The 21,124-nt window shown below is 41.3% G+C and overlaps 1 protein-coding gene and 1 long non-coding RNA gene across 2 annotated transcripts in view; one reads left to right on the forward strand and one right to left on the reverse strand.

The window, feature by feature from the left end:
- LOC133539890 (uncharacterized) overlaps window positions 1–21,124 on the reverse strand; it is a 79,504-nt gene that overhangs the window by 32,585 nt on the left and 25,795 nt on the right. The gene's annotated exons all lie outside the window — the stretch shown is intronic.
- ash1l (ash1 (absent, small, or homeotic)-like (Drosophila)) overlaps window positions 1–21,124 on the forward strand; it is a 92,288-nt gene that overhangs the window by 29,022 nt on the left and 42,142 nt on the right. The window contains exons 3-4 of the mRNA XM_061882182.1: window positions 6,680–7,450; window positions 10,569–14,925. Coding sequence (XP_061738166.1) covers window positions 6,857–7,450; window positions 10,569–14,925 — 4,951 coding nt within the window. The 5' untranslated portion in view covers window positions 6,680–6,856. The remainder of the gene's footprint in view (window positions 1–6,679; window positions 7,451–10,568; window positions 14,926–21,124) is intronic.

Consider the following 21,124-nt stretch of genomic DNA (forward strand, 5'->3'; position numbering starts at 1 on the left):
TGACTAAGCTTTTTAAAAATATTCTTCAGCTGAGATAGGCTCCAAAACCCCATGTGACCCTGAAAGGGACAAGCGGTAGAAAATGGATGGATGCTTTGTACTGTAGCATTTTAAGATGTATTTACATAAAATGTGCATAACAAATAAAAACTATTTTTGGTATTTATTATTTCTTGCGGCTTTTGTGGTGTCCTCCTCTGTTCAGCATTTTTAATATAGAACAGATTACTATGTTTTAAGAGAGTACAGATCAATATGGACAATTGAATAACTTTGTTGCTCTGACAGCAATGTGTTAAAACAAATTAAGATTGGGACATGTCACTTAATGGGAAAATACGTCAATGTTGTTTATCAAATAGCAGGTATCAATCATGGTCTTCCGACAATGCTCACCGTCGGGAGTTTTAAGGTGGTTATTATTACTGTTTATCGTTACATCCCTACATACTTTCAACACATTTGTAGTTCTACTATTGATTTTGAGAGTATCAGACCAGACTCGAAATTAGATGCGACCTGAGGCCAAATAATCTGATTAGATTCGAGACAAAAATTTTGATCGAAACATCTATAATTTCAACATTAATGAAATAACAAATACAACTTTTATGAAAAGTGAAATCTATTTGCGATTGATGAAAATGAGTCTACTGAACAGACAATATATTACAGAAGTCTGTTGCATTCCTGCCCCTTATGTGGAAAACATATTTGTGATATAAAAATTTATCATTAAGAAGTCACAGTCCCAATTGACCAGGCATCAGATCTGTACAGATTCTTCTGACAGCATAAGATGCTGTTGAATACAATACGAATTTAAAAAATACTCACGTCAGTTAATTTTTTGTGTGCTTTTCTACTCCATACACATGGGACAGAAGCGACATTATTAACGGTATCCACTCGGCATCCATTGCACCGGTCACCAATGGTAGGATCCCAACCTTTGCGGTCCCTTCCAAGGTTTCTCGTTGTTCCCATTGAGTTGATTTTTTTCTTACCCTGATGTGGGATCTGAGCCAAGGATGTCGTTGTGGCTTGTGCAGCCCTCCGAAACATTTGTGATTAAGGGTTTTATAAAGAAACTTTGATTGATTGATTGATTGATATGTATTTTTAGCTGCCTGTCAGGCAACTTAATGTCAGGTGTTTTTTGTCATTAAGATTATAACACTTCATTGAGGTTTACATTCGGTCTATGCTTGTTTTTTTATATTTAAAATGAATTCTATTATTGCCGTCAGCGAAGAAAAATCCACAGATTAGCGGCTCCGTGTTCAAAGTGTGGGAAAAATGTAACAATTTATAGTCTGGAATTTACGGTAATCAAAATTAAGAAGTGTGATTAATCAGATTTTTTTTAAATTGTTTCACAGCACTTGTAATTTCTAAATGCTGTTTTAACATGTCTGACTTTATCCTCGCAGATGTGGAGTATACTTGAGGTATAATTTTGATACCTGTGGCGGGCCGTGCGTGCGTTTCTCACCTAGGCCTTCAGTGATGTCCAACTTCAATGATTACCTCTCAAAATACCATAATTTAGGTAACCACATGACCATTGCTGGAGAAATACTATACAGGAACACATGTATGCCCTACTGGGCATTGATCCACATCAACAGTGTACAAAACGGATTATTTTGTGGAACATTTAAAAATCTATTAAAACGCATCAGCAATTAAAACATTTTATGGGGTACTGTCAGAACTAAAATTGCAAAAAAAAACATTAAAAGTGAAAAAATTAAATATTTGAACTCACAATTTGTACCACATATTCGATGCCGTGGGCAGCACGGTGGGGCAGGGGTTAGTGCATGTGCCTCACAATACAAAGGTTCTGAGTAGTCCTGGGTTCAATCCCGGGCTCGGGATTTTTCTGTGTGGAGTTTGCATGTTCTCCCTGTGACGGGTACTCTGGCTTCCTCCCGCCTCCAAAGACATGCACCTGTGGATAGGTTTATTGGCAAGTCGCCAACTTATCACAGGGCCAACACAGATAGATAAACAACATTCACACACTGGGGCCAATTTAGATAGATAGATAGGACTATCTATCTATCTAAATTGGCCCCAGTGTGTGAATGTTGTCTGTCTCTGTGTGGGCCCTGTGATAAAGTGGCGACTTGTCCAGGGTGTACGACACCTTCCGCCCATGTGCAGCTGAGATACGCTCCAGCAAACCCTCCGACCCCGAAAGGGACAAGCGGTAGAAAGTGGATGGATGGATAGAATTTGTAGCACATATTCAACGCCGTATAAGATAGTGGTACCCTTGTCGTCGGCTTATTCGAGTGGAAATGGCGAGCATTTCCCCATCTCATCGCCGGGACAGCTGAGCTAGCTTCCGAGGTTGGCCGACATCGTCTCACAAGATGTAGTTTCTCTTTAAATATCCTTCTTGAAAATGGCCTGGCAAATATATATCTGCCACCCAATCAACGTTTTGTTCTCCTCCTCTGCTACGGCGCAACCCTTCCCGCTTCCTGCTAAATTGAAACTTGTGAATGGATACTCACTTTGGAATGACAAGTGAGTATCCAATCACAGTCTCGTTAACATCAGGCTACCTAGATAGGCTACTGTCAACAACTTGGGATCTGATTGGCTATGGCAACTGTCTCCCACTGTATGTCCCCATTCACTTAAAGGGGAACATTATCACAATTTCAAAAGGGTTAAAAACAATAAAAATCAGTTCCCAGTGGCTTGTTGTGTTTTTTGAAGTTTTTTTTCAAAATTTTACCGGTCCCGGAATATCCCTAAATAAGGCTTTAAAGTGCCTTATTTTCGCTATCTTCGAAACCACTATCCATTTCCCTGTGACGTCATACAGGGCTGCCAATACAAACAACATGGCGGTTACCACAGCAAGATGTAGCAACATTAGCTCGGATTCAGACTCGGATTTCAGCGGCGTAAGCGATTCAACAGATTACGCATGTATTGAAACACATGGTCGGAGTATGGAGGCAGATAGCGAAAACGAAATTGAAGAAGAAATTGAAGCTATTGAGCGAATAGCTAGTGACGCTATTCGGCCATAGCGTGGGTGTACCTAATGAAGTGGCCCATAGCATGGCTGCCTTATTAGCATCGCCCGTAAAATGTGCGGACCAAACGATCAGGACTTTGGCATCTTGTGACACTGGAGCAACTTAAATCCGTCGATTGGTATGTGTTTGTTTCGCATTAAATGTGGGTATCTAGTTTCAAATGTACATACAGCTAGCATAAATAGCATGTTAGCATCGATTAGCGTAGCATGTTAGCATCGATTAGCTGGCAGTCATGCCGTGACCAAATATGTCTGATTAGCACATAAGTCAACAACATCAACAAAACTCACCTTCGTGATTTCGTTGAATTAATCGTTGCAAATGCATCTGCAGGTTATCCATACTTCTCTGTGCCATGTCTGTCTTAGCATCGCCGGTCAAATGTGAAGACACTCTGGTACATTCAATGGGGGTCTGGCGGCAGATTTCTTGCCAGTGGTGCAACTTGAATCCCTCCCTGTTAGTGTTGTTACACCCTCCGACAACACACCGACGAGGCATGATGTCTCCAAGGTTCCAAAAAATTGTCGAAAAAACTGAAAATAACAGAGCTGAGACCCGGTGTTTGTAATGTGAAAATGAATATGGCGGGTGTATTACCTCGGTGACGTCACGTTCTGACGTGATCGTTAAAAGACAGATAAACAGAAAGGCGTTTAATTTGCCATAATTCACCCATTTAGAGTTCGGAAATCGGTTGAAAAAATACATGGTCTTTTTTCTGCAACATCAAGGTATATATTGACGCTTACATAGGTTTGATGATAATGTTCCCCTTTAACAGTGCACGGACGGCCACATTGTTGATTCTGAAGGCCTCGGGCAGGTTTGGCACAGCATGGCAACATAAGCTGGCTGAATTCTGATTGGATACAAACTAAAACTAAAAACAACAGCACTGGAAGGAGCATAATATGACATGAAGAGAATATGAATACGTTTAGATATTTATGGAAAGTAAATAAATAAATACCTTTACCGTTATGTTATTTTGATCATGATATCTGGTTATGTTAGGCCAGCAGAGAAGGCCTTGCTGGCCTTGACGGCCCACCACTGTTTGATACAATGTCTGATAAGGATTCATTGTCATTGTTAAATTTTGCTGGAGCCCTTCTACCCAAATTAGCAGGCCCGGCCCTAACCAATCTGGCGTCCTAGGCAAGATTTTAGGTGGCGCCCCCCCCACATCGGCAGTGAAGTGTATATACACTCACAAGAAACTGAAAAGCTTTGTCTTTGAGCTTTTTTTTTACTTAAAGAAAGCAAATTAACAATCAGAATAGTTAACAAGAAAAAAAAAAATATGAATAAATAAATGAATACAAAAAATAAAAAGTGAATATATGAAATACAATATTTTTGACATGCATAAACACTAAATAAAACGTGTCAAGTTGCATAAAATAAATTAAAAATACAATGTAAATAAGGCACTGGACAAAACAAGATATCAAACCAGTATGACTTTAACAACTATATTACAAAAAAAGGGGATCCTACAGAGTTCTTTATTTGTGCTTTTTAATATTGCATCTAATACAAATGTCCCTGAGGAATGTAAGGTGGGAGTACTGTAATTACCTAACGTTACATTATTATTTTCCATAACAATTTAGCCCCCTCCACAATATTAACCCGACGTTAAAACTGAACTAGCTATTTATTGATTAGCAATTGCCGAATCATGTAACATTAGCTTTATTGTAAAAAGCCAGGTTACTATCACATTCTGTAACAGACAAATAATGTCACGTATGTAGGCTAACGTTACCTACCTCTGTCTTTTTCTCATTTCTCCTCTTCTTTTCTCTTTTTTCTTCCCTGGGCACCTGACAGTTTTGGCCGTTTTGACATCTTGTGTTGATTTTTTGATGTGCTAACGTCCAAAAAGAGTCATGATACGGGAAGGGAGGGGGCGCACCGTGTGGGGGGCGGGGACGGGCGGGGGCGTAATGTAACAAATAATATTTCTATTAAATAGGCTTTACTTTGCATTTTAATTAACGTGGGAATTTTTTGTATTTAGAAATAATAGTACAAACTTTTTTTTTTCCTCCTACATTTTTGGCACTGGTGTGGCGCCCCCTGATGGACGGCGCCCTTAGCATTTGCCTATACGGTAGAGATGCGCGGATAGGCAATTATATCATCCGCATCCACATCACAAAAGTCGTCATCCACCCGCCGTCCACCCGAACCAACATTTTATCAGGACCATACCCATCCGCTGAAATACATCAGAGGTCGGCCGCCTTTTCCACTCACATAACTATTTAAACCTGTTTCACAGAGTAATGAAGACAATTGGAACTGCTAGCGTTCTCGCGACTATCCAATTGCATTCATCCTGATGACAAAAATATGGGCGTGCTGTGAAGCCATTGCCTTAGACACCTTCAACAACATGTACGAACCAATTATTGGTCCGGCAACATGCTGTGTGCAGCTTCCGCAATCACACGTACAAGATTGAAAGGCATACTGGGTGATACAGAGTACACTGATGGTTGTGATATAAACAACTTTAACACTTACTAATATGCCCCACGCTGAGAAGCCACACAATACAAGATTGACAAACACATTTCAGGAGAACATCCTCACAGTAACACAACATAAACGCAACACAACAAATACCCAGAATCATTTGTATCCGTGATTATTTCTGAATATATTTTATGCCCCCAACCCCGCCCACCTTACCGACGCACGGGGGGTGGTGGGTGGCGGGGTTTGCTGCTAGCGGGGTGTATAAAATAGTCAGGTTGTGTCATGAATACAAAGGATTCTGGGTATTTGCAGTGTTGCGTTTATGTTGTGTTACTGTGAGGATGTTCTCCCGAAATGTGTTTGTCGTTCTTAATTGGTGTGGCTTTACAGCGTGGCGCATATTACTAAGAGTGTTAAAATTGTTTATATCACAACCATTAGTGTACTCTGTGTCACCCAGTATGCCTTGCAGTCGTGTGCGTTTTGCTGCGGAAGCCACACACGATCGTACATGCTGTAGAAGGCTACAAAGCCAATGGCTTCATAGCATGCCCTCATACTTATTATCTGGGTGACTGCCGGCAGTCATTTTAGAGAATGTTAGCGTCTCCTATTGTCATCTTCACTTTATGACACGGGTCTTAAATGGTTCTTTGAATGGCAAAGAATGCCGATCCCAGAACCATGTTTATCAAATATTTCCGGGTGGTCTAACCGCCACCCGCCCGAATCTAATTAAAATCAATTTTTTCGTCATGTCAACCGCCCGACCCGCGGTTTATCCGCGGACTCCGCAGATGAGACCGCAAACCGCGCATCCCTACTATACGGCCTATGCCACGGGCCGGCCCTGCAAATTAGTCATGCTTTTGCTTGCTGCACGAGACATAGTGCATTGTTTTTTTCTCTTTGCGTTTTTGTATTTTTTCCTATATCGTCGTTTCCTACAAAACTTGACAGGCCGTGCCCTCCCGAGGTGCTGATTGGAAACCCCTCAGCCAAATGTTGCATTTCTTCAGAACTGTATGTTATCAGGAGGCAACACAGCCTTCAACCAAACATGTGATAATAATGGTTGTCCCTGTTTTTCTCCCTTTCCCCTTTCTCTTCTTCAACAGATAAAAGGACGGACAAAGAGGGACGAATAGACGGAAAGGATAGAAACCCTCGCAAAGTCAGAAGAGCGTCTTCCTTGTCTCCCCTTCCCCCTCCCTTTCCCCTCATCCCTCCCCCACTCCTTATCCTATATTCTTCCGGGGAGAAACATTCTCTACCTTGCAAACCTTAAAGTTTTGATGGATCAGAAGATTCAGGGGAGAACTGCCACACCACCTCTTCTCTCAGGTGTTCCCTCTGGGGAGCGGGAGAAAGAGGGAGGGGTTGCAAAGATGGAAGAGGAGGATGACAAGAAGCGGGACAGAGAGAAAGAGGCTTCCATCGCCTCTGATGGCACAGGCGCAGGTGCGCCCGAAAATACTGGAGGTGACCAGTCACAGTTTTCCATCAAAGAGAGTAGCCTATCTGAGGGCAATGTCAAACTAAAGATTGGTCTTCAAGCAAAACGCATGAAGAAACCTCCAAAGATTTTGGAGAATTACGTATGCAGACCAGCTTTCAGGGCCACAATGAGGAATTCAGGGCGGGGAGGAGCTGGGGCTCGAGCAAATCGTGCAGGAAATACACCTGATCGACCAGGCGTCCAAAGCCAAAGTCCGTCTCGTGTCAGGGAGAAAGAGAGGGAAAAGAGTCCGACTGTCAACAAACCAGTCCCATCATCCTCATCAAATGCATCTTCTAAGGTCTCAACGCCGCCTTCTCCTGGACTTCCAGCTATCAGCACAGCTTCTCCAGCACCCCCTCAAGTGAATGGGGGTGTACCAGGAAAACGAGTAAGTAGGAAAAGGAGGTGGAGAACCAGCACATTTAGTAGTTTGATTCAAGAAAAATGAAGGTATAATGGAAAACAATTAGGCTAACTTCACACTTAGTCTGGCTAGTTTTGCCCGTATCTGCTTTTTGCAGGAAGGTCTAGGCCCCTTGCGTACTCAGAGAATTTGCGCGCTGTGTGCTGTATAACAGCCATCTTGGCTTGGTTGACCACCACTGTTTTTCACTTCCGGTAAGAAGTCACATGACTAAATACAAGCAATGGGGACATAAATTCTTAAAAAAAAAAAGAAAAAAACTCACCTTAATTCAGTTTAATTTACTTTAATAATTACGGCATGTCTTAATGGTCCTTAAGCCGTTTGACTATGAAGGTGTATTGTATTATTTTTTAGATTATCATACCATTGCATAATACGTTTGATGCACTCATTCTTAAGTGTTGTATGTGAGCATGTTTTCTTTACTCTGGGATCTGGTAATCTGCTCTCTAATTTGTATGTCACGCATTTCCCTTTTGTCCCCATCCCCCACCTCTGGATGACCCCCACAGCTCTTACTCCTTGTCCCCAGTCTGACCCTGATAAGTGTGATTGACTTGCAAAGAAAGGGCTGGATGCACGCTTATTACTTCTAAACAGCACATTTAGTAACGCATTAATGCATTCTAGTAGTGGCTGGTTATTAAAGTAATGCAAGGAAACAACTGATGTTTTTTAAGCATATCTTTCACGGGAGATGAGTGAATGTCAAGTGGTCACACCCATCCTTTTATCCATATATATATATATTTTTATATATGTATATATACACACACACACACACACACACACACACACACACACACACACACACACACACACAGTGGGGCAAAAAGTATTTAGTCAGCCACCAATTGTGCAAGTTCGCCCACTTAAAATGATGACAGAGGTCTGTAATTTTCATCATAGGTACACTTCAACTGTGAGAGACAGACTGTGGAGGGAAAAAAATCCAGGAATTCACATTGTTGGAATTTTAAAGAATTTATTCGTAAATTATGATAAAAATAAGTATTTGGTCAACCATTCAAAGCTCTCACTGATGGAAGGAGGTTTTGGCTCAAAATCTCACGATACATGGCCCGATTCATTCTTTCCTTAACACTGATCAATCGTCCTGTCCCCTTAGCAGAAAAACAGCCCCAAAGCATGATGTTTCCACCCCCATGCTTCACAGTAGGTATGGTGTTCTTGGGATGCAACTCAGTATTCTTCTTCCTCCAAACACGACGAGTTGAGTTTATACCAAAAAGTTCTATTTTGGTTTCATCTGACCACATGACATTCTCCCAATCCTCTGCTGTATCATCCATGTATCCATTCATCCATCCATTTTTTACCGCTTGTTCCCTTTTGGGGGCGCGGGGGGCGCTGGCGCCTATCTCAGCTACAATCGGGCGGAAGGCGGGGTACACCCTGGACAAGTCGCCATCTCAATGTATCCATTTTGGTATAAACTCAACTCGTCGTGTTTGGAGGAAGAAGAATACTGAGTTGCATCCCAAGAACACCATACCTACTGTGAAGCATGGGGGTGTAAACATTATGCTTTGGGGCTGTTTTTCTGCTAAGGGGACAGGACGATTGATCCGTGTTAAGGAAAGAATGAATGGGGCCATGTATCGTGAGATTTTGAGCCAAAACTTCCTTCCATCAGTGAGAGCTTTGAATGGTTGACCAAATACTTAATTTCCACCATAATTTACAAATAAATTCTTTAAAATTTTTTCACATTCTGTCTCTCACAGTTGAAGTGTACCTATGATGAAAATTACAGAACACTGTCATCATTTTAAGTGGGAGAACTTGCACAATCGGTGGCTGACTAAATACTTTTTTGTCCCACTATATATATATATATATATATATATATATATATATATATATATATATATATATATATATATATATATAAAGTGTTATATACATGTATATGAGAAACTGAAAAAAAAATGCTGTGACACAGCTGTCTAAAAATCTATACAACTAATTTTTTCCATTTAAATTAATTTAATTTCCATGAAACTGTTCTGGGCTCTCAAAGCACACCACAACTTTAGCATATAACATGCTTTTTAATAAGAAACATGAATTTCTAGATAACACATAATGTCTTAACAACACAACGTCATGTACTAAAAACAAATGTACTACCCTAGTTTTTTTAAGAAACATTTGTAATAGAGATCCATCTGGATTCATCAACTTCATTCTAAACATTTCTTCACAAAAAATAAATCTTTAACATCAATATTTATGGAACATGTCCACAAAAAATCTAGCTGTCAACACTGAATATTGCATTGTTGTATTTCTTTTCACAGTTTATGAACTTACATTCATATTTTGTTGAAGTATTATTCAATAAATATATGTATTAGGATTTTTGATTTATTGCTATTTTTAGAATTAAAAAAAAAAAATCTTACGTACCCCTTGGCATACCTTCAAGAACCCCCAGGGGTACGCGTACCCCCATTTGAGAACCACTGAGCTAAAGCATGGTGCAGATTTCAACAGTGCTATATTCTTACTTTGTTACCAAGTCTTGATATGTCATGTTTTTCAAAAAAATGTTCTCTAATTCTACGTCTATCATCCGCTTATTTTTTTTTAGCAGTGTCCTTCTCTAGTGATGTGTGATATGGTCTAATATTTGTAACATAACATGTATTGCAGCCTCCTGCAATAATGATGCACATAATATACTATTTGGCACATCAATTATAATATGCTGATGTGTCTGGTAACATCTTGCTTCATTTCCTGTTGTATTATTTTCTCTAAACTATTATCAAACTACTTTCTAATTTACATATAATAGTTGGTTATAAGCAAAAGGTGAGCATTTTTAACTATATTATATGCACAGCTCCCCCCTAGACGCAGCATAGTTTTATTTGTGCTTGGAAATCGGTCAACCATTTTATGTCACCCAAAATTATTACAAATAGGCATTATACTGTAGCTTACAGTAATTACATGATAATATATCAGTATTAATTTAAATGCCTTTTTATTTTAATTACAACCTGTTAGTGCATAATAAATAAATTGTGTTTTGTTTGTGTTTTTGCAGGGTCCACCAAAGATGGATTGTCTATCAGACATGAAGTCAGATACTAAAGTAGCTACCGCCACATCTGAGCGACCCCTGAATCTTCATCGCCCTTTTACAGACAGCAAACCTCATCCCTCGGGAAAAAAAACACCAACTCTACAGTACAATCAACAGGTATCATCACCTTCCTCACCGACATCTGCATCAAAAGAATCTAGCTGTGATGGTGTTAAACCACCCCAATACACCTACAGTAATGACAGCCAAGGAGACAAGGACAAGGAAATTCAAAGCTGGGGAGGCCCCACAGTAACTGAAAAATTAGCTCAGCTCATAGCAACTTGCCCACCATCAAAGACCCCAAAGCCTATCAAACCTGCAAAAACTGACTCTGCTGCACCTCTCTCTAGCTCAGGTTTTATGACTCCCACTGCAAAGCAGCGGGATAGAGCTATGGCCAATCGAAACACCTATTCAAGAATGGTTCATCTCTCTCCCCCTTTACCAGTGTCACGGCCACCTGGTCGGCCCTATGGTTCTAGGAGCAAAGACTGTGGTGTGGAGGACTCCCCCACCTTCACATCAACAAGAAAGGAAGACATAGATGGAACTGGGAAACCTAGTAGCAGCAGTATTATCATGAGCGGTGGAAACAGCAGTAGTGCTGCACTCAACTATGGGAGTAACAGACTTCCTTCTTTGGCGAAGGACAGCAGCAATGACAACATAAATAGTAGCATTCCGAAACCACAAACTTGTGCTACACTCTTCTCATCCCTTACCACAAATTTGCCCTCTTGTCCTGTGTCCTCCTCCCTTATCACGACAACTGAGCAAAGGACAAGTCACAAAGGCTACCCTGCTGCCTCACAAGCAGACCATTCCCGTGAGACCCCTGTCTTAGCGGAGGAACCTATTGCAAGTCTAAGAGAACAGGAAAGGGACTGCTCCAGAGAGTTGACTTATTGCTCTTCAACAGGAACACCAAAGCCAGAAGGGAAAGACAAAGAGGCTTGCAGTTACTCAATGCGAGTTGAGAGAAACATAAGTTCAAGTCCATGTAAGCGTAGTCCCACCCGGGACAGTACTCGTATTGGTCGGACCAGCAGCCCTCCAGAACCTGTAAGGCCCATGGAATCTGTTTCACCTGAGCCAGATGGTGAAGATAGCCCACAAACTCCTCTTCGGGATGATTCTCCTGATTCGTCTATAGATTCCGCAACAGAGCAGGATAGTAAACCCTTTAAAAAACGTAGAGGAAGGAAGCCCCGTTGGGGTCGTGCTATGAACAAATTACATAATCAAAGAGCAGGCCATGACAGTCCCTTTGGCCAGAGCAATACCACCATGCCCTTATCCTTAACCTTGGAAACACCAGTTAAGAGACCTGTGGGGAGACCTCCTAACTCAAATAAAGGCAAAATAAATATTCTCCCAGAAAGTTCATTGTCCCATATTTTCCAACCCCAGCCCAAAAAAAGGGGAAGGCCAAAGTCAAAAATGCCAACACTCGATGCACCAGGCTGTAGGCGTCCTTCAAACAAATTGGTGACATCTAAGGTTTATTCTACTTTTTTAAAGTCCAAAGAAGAGCCAGACCCCCCTGTTCTTCATCCAGAGGTTGACTTAAACCCTCCTAAACCTATGCTTCGAAAACGTGGACGCCCCAAGCGGCTCCCACCAAACTTACCTCAAGAGAGTCAGCCTCCCACATTGGCTCCTGAGGCAGCAGACTCGGCGGACAGGCGATATCACAACAAAGGAAATGGTCAACTTATAATGAAATCAATTATTGGTAAGATCAACAAGATGAAAAGTGTGAAAAGAAAACGTATTCTTAGTCAGATTTTGTTAGGGCCAAGAAAAGAAGACCCGCCCAAAGTGATCCCAGTGGTAGGATCTGTGGAAACTGGATCACAATCTTTGTCCTCCCTGGCTGCCTCTCTTGGGGGAAAACTTGGACCACAAATTAATGTTAGCAAAAAAGGTACAATATATATGGGTAAGAGGAGGGGGCGTAAACCAAAAGCGGCGTGTGCCACGTCTTCAACAGCACCAGCAGAAACCTTTCTGTCCCCAACTACCACTTCTCCTCTGCATCACCATCAATCTCAGCAACACCACCAGATTTCCTCCTCAGAAATGTTTCCTTCCCCTTCTCTCTCCCAGTCTAGTGGAGGCCATAGTCCTATTAGTGATGCTAGCTTTGTCGAGCCAGGATCCGTGCACTTTGCAGGGCACTCTCACTATTCAAGCACTCATAGTCATAGCACGTTCACTTTCCCTCCACCCACTTTTTCAGCCCCAAATCTTCGCAATCCAGTGCTTGGATCACCCTTACCTATAGCCACATCAGCCTCTCAGAAAAAGTCGTCTTTCCGTGGACACCACCACCACTATAGGCAGCACTACAACTATCACAAGCTATCTCCACCTCGGCCGCTTCATCCGACATCCCCCGCCCCACTCAGTGAACTGAAAGAAGCTACTCCGTCTCCAGTTAGTGAATCACATAGTGAGGAAACAGTGCCCAGTGATAGTGGTATCGGAACAGACAACAACAGTACCTCTGACCGTGGTGAGAAAGCTGGTGGAGCTGGGGGCTTAGGTGGAATGGGAATGGCAGCTGGGATAGCTGGTGGGTTATTAATACCAGGTGTTATTGGCTCAGCTGTGGGTCCAAGAATCGGACTTAACTCAAGAGGCCGTCGGCGTCACTCTGCTGTACTTGTGGAACATCCCTCGCCTTCTCCATCACCACATGCATCAAGGTTATCGCCCGATCCACTGAGACCTCACCCTGCAGCTCCCTCTGCCTCCTTAATGGGACACAAGGAAAAACATAAACATAAGTGTAAACGGCGTAACCATGGGTGCCCAGGCTATGAGAAGCTTAAAAGACAGAAAAGAAAACGCAAGAAGAAATACCTACAACTCCGCTCTCGGCGGATAGACCCCAACTTTCTTGCTGAACTAGACGAAATTGTAATAGGAATGAGTGAAATTCGAATAGCGCACCGTACCACAGGGCACCGCCTTAGCAGTGGCATTGCAATGGCAACAGGAGCAAAGCGAATGCCAGGAGTGGTCAACCGTGCTAGTGGTTTAGGTGGTACCAGTGGCCCTCCACCACATCATTATATCCACAGAGATCTTCTGCCCACAATATTCAGGGTTAACTTTGGCAGCTTCTATTCCCATCCTGCATACTCTTGTGATCCAATGCACTATGTTCGCAAACCAGATTTGAAAAAGAAACGTGGGCGGCCACCTAAACCCAGAGATTCCATGTCTGAGGTTGCTTTTGTACCAGGGCTTGGATTCCCACTGTCCAGTGGGGGCTTCTACCATCCATCGTACAGTGTTCCTTACTCCTCTGGACCCCTGGGTTTGGGTTATTATAGGGGCTATCCTCCAGCTAGTGCTCTATATCCTCACCCACACCATCAGTCTCCCCACACGGCCCAATCTCACCACTCCCCTCATTCACCCACTTTCCCCCCTCCTCCCCCCACCCCTTACATGCATCATCACCACCCCTCTCATCTTCTGCTAAACCCTTCCAAATTCCACAAGAAAAAGCACAAGCTACTTAGACAGGACTACTTGGGGGGAGGAAGATCCCCTGTCCTTTACCCACCCATGTCTTCTGAGCTGTCTTTCAACTGGCACCATAAACACAAACACAGACACAAACACAGAGAGCGATGTGCTGACGATGACAGAGAGGAAGAAGAAGTAATAGGCGGATCGGGGAGTAGGGCAGGGCCTGGTTTGTCCGACAGTAGAACATTAGGAAAAGGAGAGAGACTTGGTAGCTTGGGAATGGCAGAGTCTTTGCAACAATGCCGCTTTGGACGGGGACCCTCCAGCAACAATGCCACCAAGCAAGCGGGTGCTGCCTTAGCAAATTCTCCATCTTCTTCATCCTCTTCTTCTGCAGATAGGTATAAGCGCAAAGAAAGCTCAATATCCTGTTTAGGGCCTTCCAGACTAGCTCTAGGGAACAGCTCTAAAAGCCAACATTCTGCAGAGTCCTGGTTGAGAATAGGTAACTCTGAGACCGATTACTCGAAGCTTTCACGTCGGCATCTGTTGCCCAGTCAGGGCCCCTTCTCAGATGGACGGACTCAAGAACTGCCTACTTGTTCGGACAGTGAGGACGAGGAGCCTCTCACTCCCACGGAAGATTTGGAACCTCGAGCCCATGATTCTCCAAATCTTACAAATTTGTTCGCCTCTGCTTTTACTCGCACTAACTTGCGGGAGTGTAGGAACAGAAAGAATGAGACAGCATCGGGAAACACCAGTTTCTCTTGTGTGGAACGGAAAATAAGGAAGGAACCCTCAACATCAGCAGAGAAAAGAGAATTAGGTTAGTGAAATTTGTCTCAATTGGAATGTAAGCATAAATAACATGTCTCTCATTGTCAGTTTTTCCCATTCATAATTTTTTTGTGGCGGCAAATCTCACGTAATTTGGTTCATCACAAATTGATTTAGCGCCAAGTGTTCGCCCTTGCTCCTAAATGCATAACCTCATCTGCAAGAGAATAAAAAGATGGAACAGGAGGCATAATTACGGTGGGTTCATAGAGGTACTGAAGAGGTGTAGTGAAATATTTAGTTGACACCTTTTTAAAATATATTTATTTTTATCCCAACTGCAATTACATGTCTTTAAATACACATCAACATTGACCCAACACCCTGTAGTGAACAGATATTGGAGGTAGAAGTCAGCAATGCACACATTTGGCGACACACAGCAGCTCTTTGAAGCAGGGCACTGGTTTATTCACCTGTTTCTCCAAAGAAGCAGCCCCATCCCTATTGCTGCTGTGCCAATTACAAGGATCTGTTAAGAAATCTGTGATTGGCTGAGAGCCCATTCTCAGTCCGCAACTAGTTTCTTTAATTGTTTGTACTGGAAAAATAGATAATTGGTAACAGCTTACTTTAGAAACTGCAAGTTGAAAAGGTACTTGTAGGACTATATTAAAACACAATTTCATACATGTTAAAGGCCTACTGAAACCCACTACTACCGACCACGCAGTCTGATAGTTTATATATCAATGATGAAATATTAACATTGCAACACATGCCAATACGGCCGGTTTGGTTTACTAAATTACAATTTTAAATTTCCCGCAAGGTATCCTGTTGAAAACGTTGCGGAATGATGACGTGTGCGCGTGACGTCACGGACTGTCAGGAAACATTAGTTCATCACCAGTTACGACTAAAAGTCGTCTCTTTTCATCGCATAATTACACAGTAATTTGGACATCTGTGTTGCTGAATCTTTTGCAATTTGTTCAATTAATAATGGAGACTATAAAGAACAATGCTGTTGGTGGAAAGCGGTGTATTGCAGATGTCTTTAGCACCGAGACACAGCCGGTGTTTCTTTGTTTTTAACACAGAGCGGTCAAGGGAACATGTTTCTCTACGTCAACCAACATGTTTTTGGATGGGAAAATTGTGATATATATCTTGCCGGAGACATCATTGGATTATTCGTCCTCCTGCAGTAGCTGTTTAAAAGGCAGCTGTGAGCTTGGCTCCTCAGCTTCTCTCTGAGACACTGCGTGTTCACCGCAGCCATCCGACCTCAAGGTATGTCTTTATAATCTCACTAAAACACTATTAAAACAATAAGCAGATAAGGGATCTTCCAGAATTATCCTAGTAAATGTGTCTAATTACATCTGAAACGCTCACACTGCCGCCGCCCGGAGCCGTCGCTTTTTATTTTTTTATTTTTTTTCTAGTCCTCCGCTATTAATATCATCATCCACGAATCTTTCATCCTCGCTCAAATTAATGGGGAAATTGTCGTTTTCTCGGTCCGAATAGCTCTTGCTGCTGGAGGCTCCCATTAAAAACAATGTGAGGACGTGAGGAACCCTCACCCTTGTGACGTCATCGTCTGCGACTTCCGGTAGAGGCAGGGCTTTTCTGTTAGCAAGCAAAGGTTGCGAACTTTATCGTCGATGTTCTCTACTAAATCCTTTCAGCAAAAATATGGCAATATCGCAAAATGATCAAGTAGGACACATAGAATGGACCTGATATCCTCGTTTGAATAAGAAAATCTCATTTCAGTAGGCCTTTAAAAAATAAGACAAAAAGAAGTGTCATTAGAAACGTAATTTGCTGTTCAAACACATTTGTTTTATTTTTCACTTTTGGAAAATGTATCATGGCCAATTATGCAAATTTCACGTTTGTCATTTGGCCTCATCCGCACCGCCACGAATAAAATGCAGTTCTGTGGGAAACACTGATCATGATATGACCGCATTACATGTGGTGTCAAGGTTTTGGGTTAGACGTATCAACAAAGAAATCAATGACCAAAACTCAAGTTTACATTTATAAATACATTAGCTAAAATATACAGACATCACTTCTGTCGTGATCTGGCACAACTGAACATTAAAAAATATATATTAAAAATAAATACATTAGGGGAACCACCCTACCAATGACAGGGGGAACCAACTGTCTTATTTTAAACATTACACAAATGGAACTCTATCCTGTCTTCATGTAGTTACTGTAATTTCTCGACTTAAACTAATAAAGTTTATCATAATGCTTTATTTTTCAATATCACTAAACAAAACAGGGCATCTTCTTGCACCAGCAAATTTAGCAGTCAGAAAGTCAACTACAGTGAACTAAATGTGAAACATTTGAACAGCATTAACACAAGTTCAGTTCATTGTCTTTGTCAGTAGTGAATAGGCTCAGTAGAAAGTTAGTTGTGAACTGTTATTGTTTTATGCCTATGATTTTAATCTGCTAAATTGCTGTTCACTAGTTAAAACGTTACCATAATTTAGAGATAGCTCTAAGTACAAAATGCAAAGACGATGTGACATGTCTCAATTATACGTCATTTTTTAAGCGCTGACGATTATGTGTCTTTTATTATAGAGGACTACAATAGAAATCTGGGGAAATTTCCATTAAGAATGGCTTGTTTTGGGAAAAAAAAAGTTTTGAAATCAAAAGTACCATTTATGTTGTTCCTGGAGGAAACTCTTGAAAGACTGTAAACTGATCTATGCACATACTGCCTCACATTTGGTTGCTGTTAGTAGTGGTTATGGGCTTGGCACTAAATACATAATGACTACACTGAAAATGTGATGACCACAGTTGATATAGCATTTCAGCCAAAACTCTTTTTAGTAAAGGGGTGGAGTATTTTCTTTGCAAAATATACTATTTAGTTTACATTGCTCTTGAATGTACTGTACTATAAGACCTAGTCCAACCTTATGTGAGCAGTGGTATGTATTTTTATTTGAGTGTCACATTTTGTTTTTGTTAGTTCGTACCAGTGAAAGTGGGGAACTAAGTCCCCCGTTTTGTCAGTATGGTGCTGTTCTAACTTCAAACCAAGACTCGCTAATCCTGGATTAGTACTCAGGATTTGGGGTCATCTGGTGGTCGCAGACTGGACTAGATGAGGCCTTAAAGAGTGGGAAACTTCACAAGACAAATGATAAAAATCTGCAGGATTTGATCAAGGAAAATAAAGACTTATAGATGTATAAAAAACATGATTGTCTGAACGTTGTTATAATGTAGGGCCTTAAACAATATGGATGTATTAAAACGTACACAAAGGTGATGCCAAACCATTAATGACTAAAGTCAATCCCAGCCTGTCAAAATGAGTTATGGGTTATTTGGTCATTAAGTAGTTGTGCAAAGTCGAAAAGACAAGCCTGAATAAGACAAATGGAAACAAATAACTGTGATAAAGTCAACGCAGAAAAAAATTAGCCATTTGTTAATCCGATCAAACTATTTGTAAACCACTGTAAAAATAACCAGTGGACCAAAGTGCTGTACAATTAAAAAAACAAAACAACAACAAAAAACGGATAATTAAAGTGAGTTGGATAGTGGATTGTCAAAGGATGACTGGCGATTACAAGCTTCATTATTTTGTAAATATTTCTCTTAATCAAAGCCAGAAATGATCAATGCAATATAAAATAAAATTAAGTAAATACACATTTCCTATGAATCAAGAATATGAAAAGTGACATTGAATATATAGTGGACACTTTGTGGACTTTATTTGGTTTGATGACGAAGTTGGTATCTCAAAATTGTCCCTCATTGAAAGAATTGAAATGTGATTAAGTTGTTTCCAGACCCCAATAACAATTTTATCATGGAAAACCGTACAATATTACATACTACAAACAAGTTTTATGAAGTGGGCAGCATAGCTCGGTTGGTAGAGCGGCCGTGCCAGCAACTTGAGGGTTGCAGGTTTGATTCCCGCTTCCATCATCCTAGTCACTGCCGTTGTGTCCTTGGGCAAGACACTTTACCCACCTGCTCCCAGTGCCACCCACACTGGTTTAAATGTAACTTAGATATAGGGTTTCACTATGTAAAGCGCTTTGAGTCACTAGAGAAAAGCGCTATATATAAAATATAATTTAAAAAATTCACAAGTAACATGAATACAGGCAAGGCTATGCAAAAATCCACACAAACCATTGTCACCAAGTATCCTAACGGCCAAAGTCGGATTTATAAACAAAATGGATTGACAAAAAAATCTACTTACTGCTTCAAATCAGTTTTTCTGGAAATTCTGCTTAATAATCACTGAAAGCTGGCTGCATCAACTAATACATGACATGGCTATCAAACAAGCAGGCCGCATTAGGCACCAACACAACAAAATCATAGAAGTCAGCAAGAGTAGTGAAGAGGGTCTTTGTGTGTACCTACACCATGATTGGTGAAACAACTGCATCCTTTCCTGAAACTGTTGCCAGGACTTGCAGGCCTTCACAGTGCTATGCGGACACTCTAATTTCTTTAATAAATGTGTGTGTTATCATTACTGCAATTATATTTCACCCAACGCTAACCTTAGCACTGCTCTGAGCTACCAGCTAACTGCCATGATTTCTTTCTTTAATTCAATTAATCAAATTTTCTTCTTCTCAGCACTTTCCGTCATATTCACTTTTCAGACCAATGGTTAGAAATGCCCCTTTTTTTATTTACAGTAGCTAGCCATCTACTATAGTGTCACACCCCGCCTCGGGTGAAGGTAATGTAACCTTTGCAAACCAGACTATCAAACCAAGGATGGCAAGGCACACAGTTGGTAACAGTTTACAAACATTTATTTAAATCCCAAAAGTGTCAAGAGGTGAACAGGATGAAACAAAGTACCCACAATCTGCAACAGTAATAAATAGAGGCAATATTAGTATTGTATATTACATATAGTACAATTATATTCTAAATACATTTCAAAGTCACATGTGTTAAATATGCCTAAATAATTAATCAAAATAAGCATCCATCCATCCATTTTCTACCGCTTATTCCCTTTTGGGGTCGCGGGCGCTGGCGCCTATCTCAGCTACAATCGGGCGGAAGGCGGGGTACACCCTGGACAAGTCGCCACCTCATCACAGGGCCAACACAGATAGACAGACAACATTCACAATCACATTCACACACTAGTGCCAATTTAGTGTTGCCAATCAACCTATGCCCAGGTGCATGTCTTTGGAAGTGGGAGGAAGCCGGAGTACCCGGAGGGAAGCCACACATTCACGGGGAGAACATGCAAACTCCACACAGAAAGATCCCGAGCCTGGATTTGAACCCAGGACTGCAGGACCTTCGTATTGTGAGGCAGACGCACTAACCCCTCTGCCACCGTGAAGCATATTAAAAATAAGCATATTAAAACTAATCAAATAATCACAAGTTAAATCATCCATTATAACAAAATACATGTGTTCACAAGCAAAGGTCAAAAATCAAATATGTCAAAGTAAATTAAATAATCCAAACAGATTTTGCAAAATCAATTAGCAATCAAGAAAACTCATTTAACCAGTTACCACACAACAAAATCTCATCATCAAAATAATCACCTCAGTAGATGGTTGATGCATGGAGACCTGAGCTCCTGCTCAGGACAGAGAACGTCCTCTGGCAGTGACAGACAACAGACTGTCAGAAAAATGTTTTTTTCCAATTTAAATAGCCCATAGCCCCGCCCACTAGCTTGGACCAATTTGACAGGGGGATTAAAGGCCTACTGAAACCCACTACTTCCGACCACGCAGTCTGATAGTTTATATATCAATGATGAAATATTAACATTGCAACACATGCCAATACAGCCGGTTTAGTTTACTAAATTACAATTTTAAATTTCCCGCGGAGTTTCTGGTTGAAAACGTCACGGAATGATGACTCGTATGATGACGCGTGTTTGTGACGTCTCGGGTTGTAGCGGACATATTAGCCCAGCACCACTTACGGCTAAAAGTAATCTCTTTTCATCGCATAATTACACAGTAATTTGGACATCTGTGTTGCTGAATCTTTTGCAATTTGTTCAATTAATAATGGAGACTATAAAGAAGAATTCTGTTGGTGGAAAGCGGTGGTTTGCAGCTGTCTTTAGCACCGAAACACAGCCGGTGTTTCTTTGTTTGTTGTGAAGCTTTAACACACAGCGGTCCAGCGAACATGTTTCTCTACGTCAACTAGCAAGT

This window comes from Nerophis ophidion, linkage group LG21 (genome assembly GCF_033978795.1).
Source record: "Nerophis ophidion isolate RoL-2023_Sa linkage group LG21, RoL_Noph_v1.0, whole genome shotgun sequence".
Classification (NCBI taxonomy): Eukaryota; Metazoa; Chordata; class Actinopteri; order Syngnathiformes; family Syngnathidae; genus Nerophis; species Nerophis ophidion.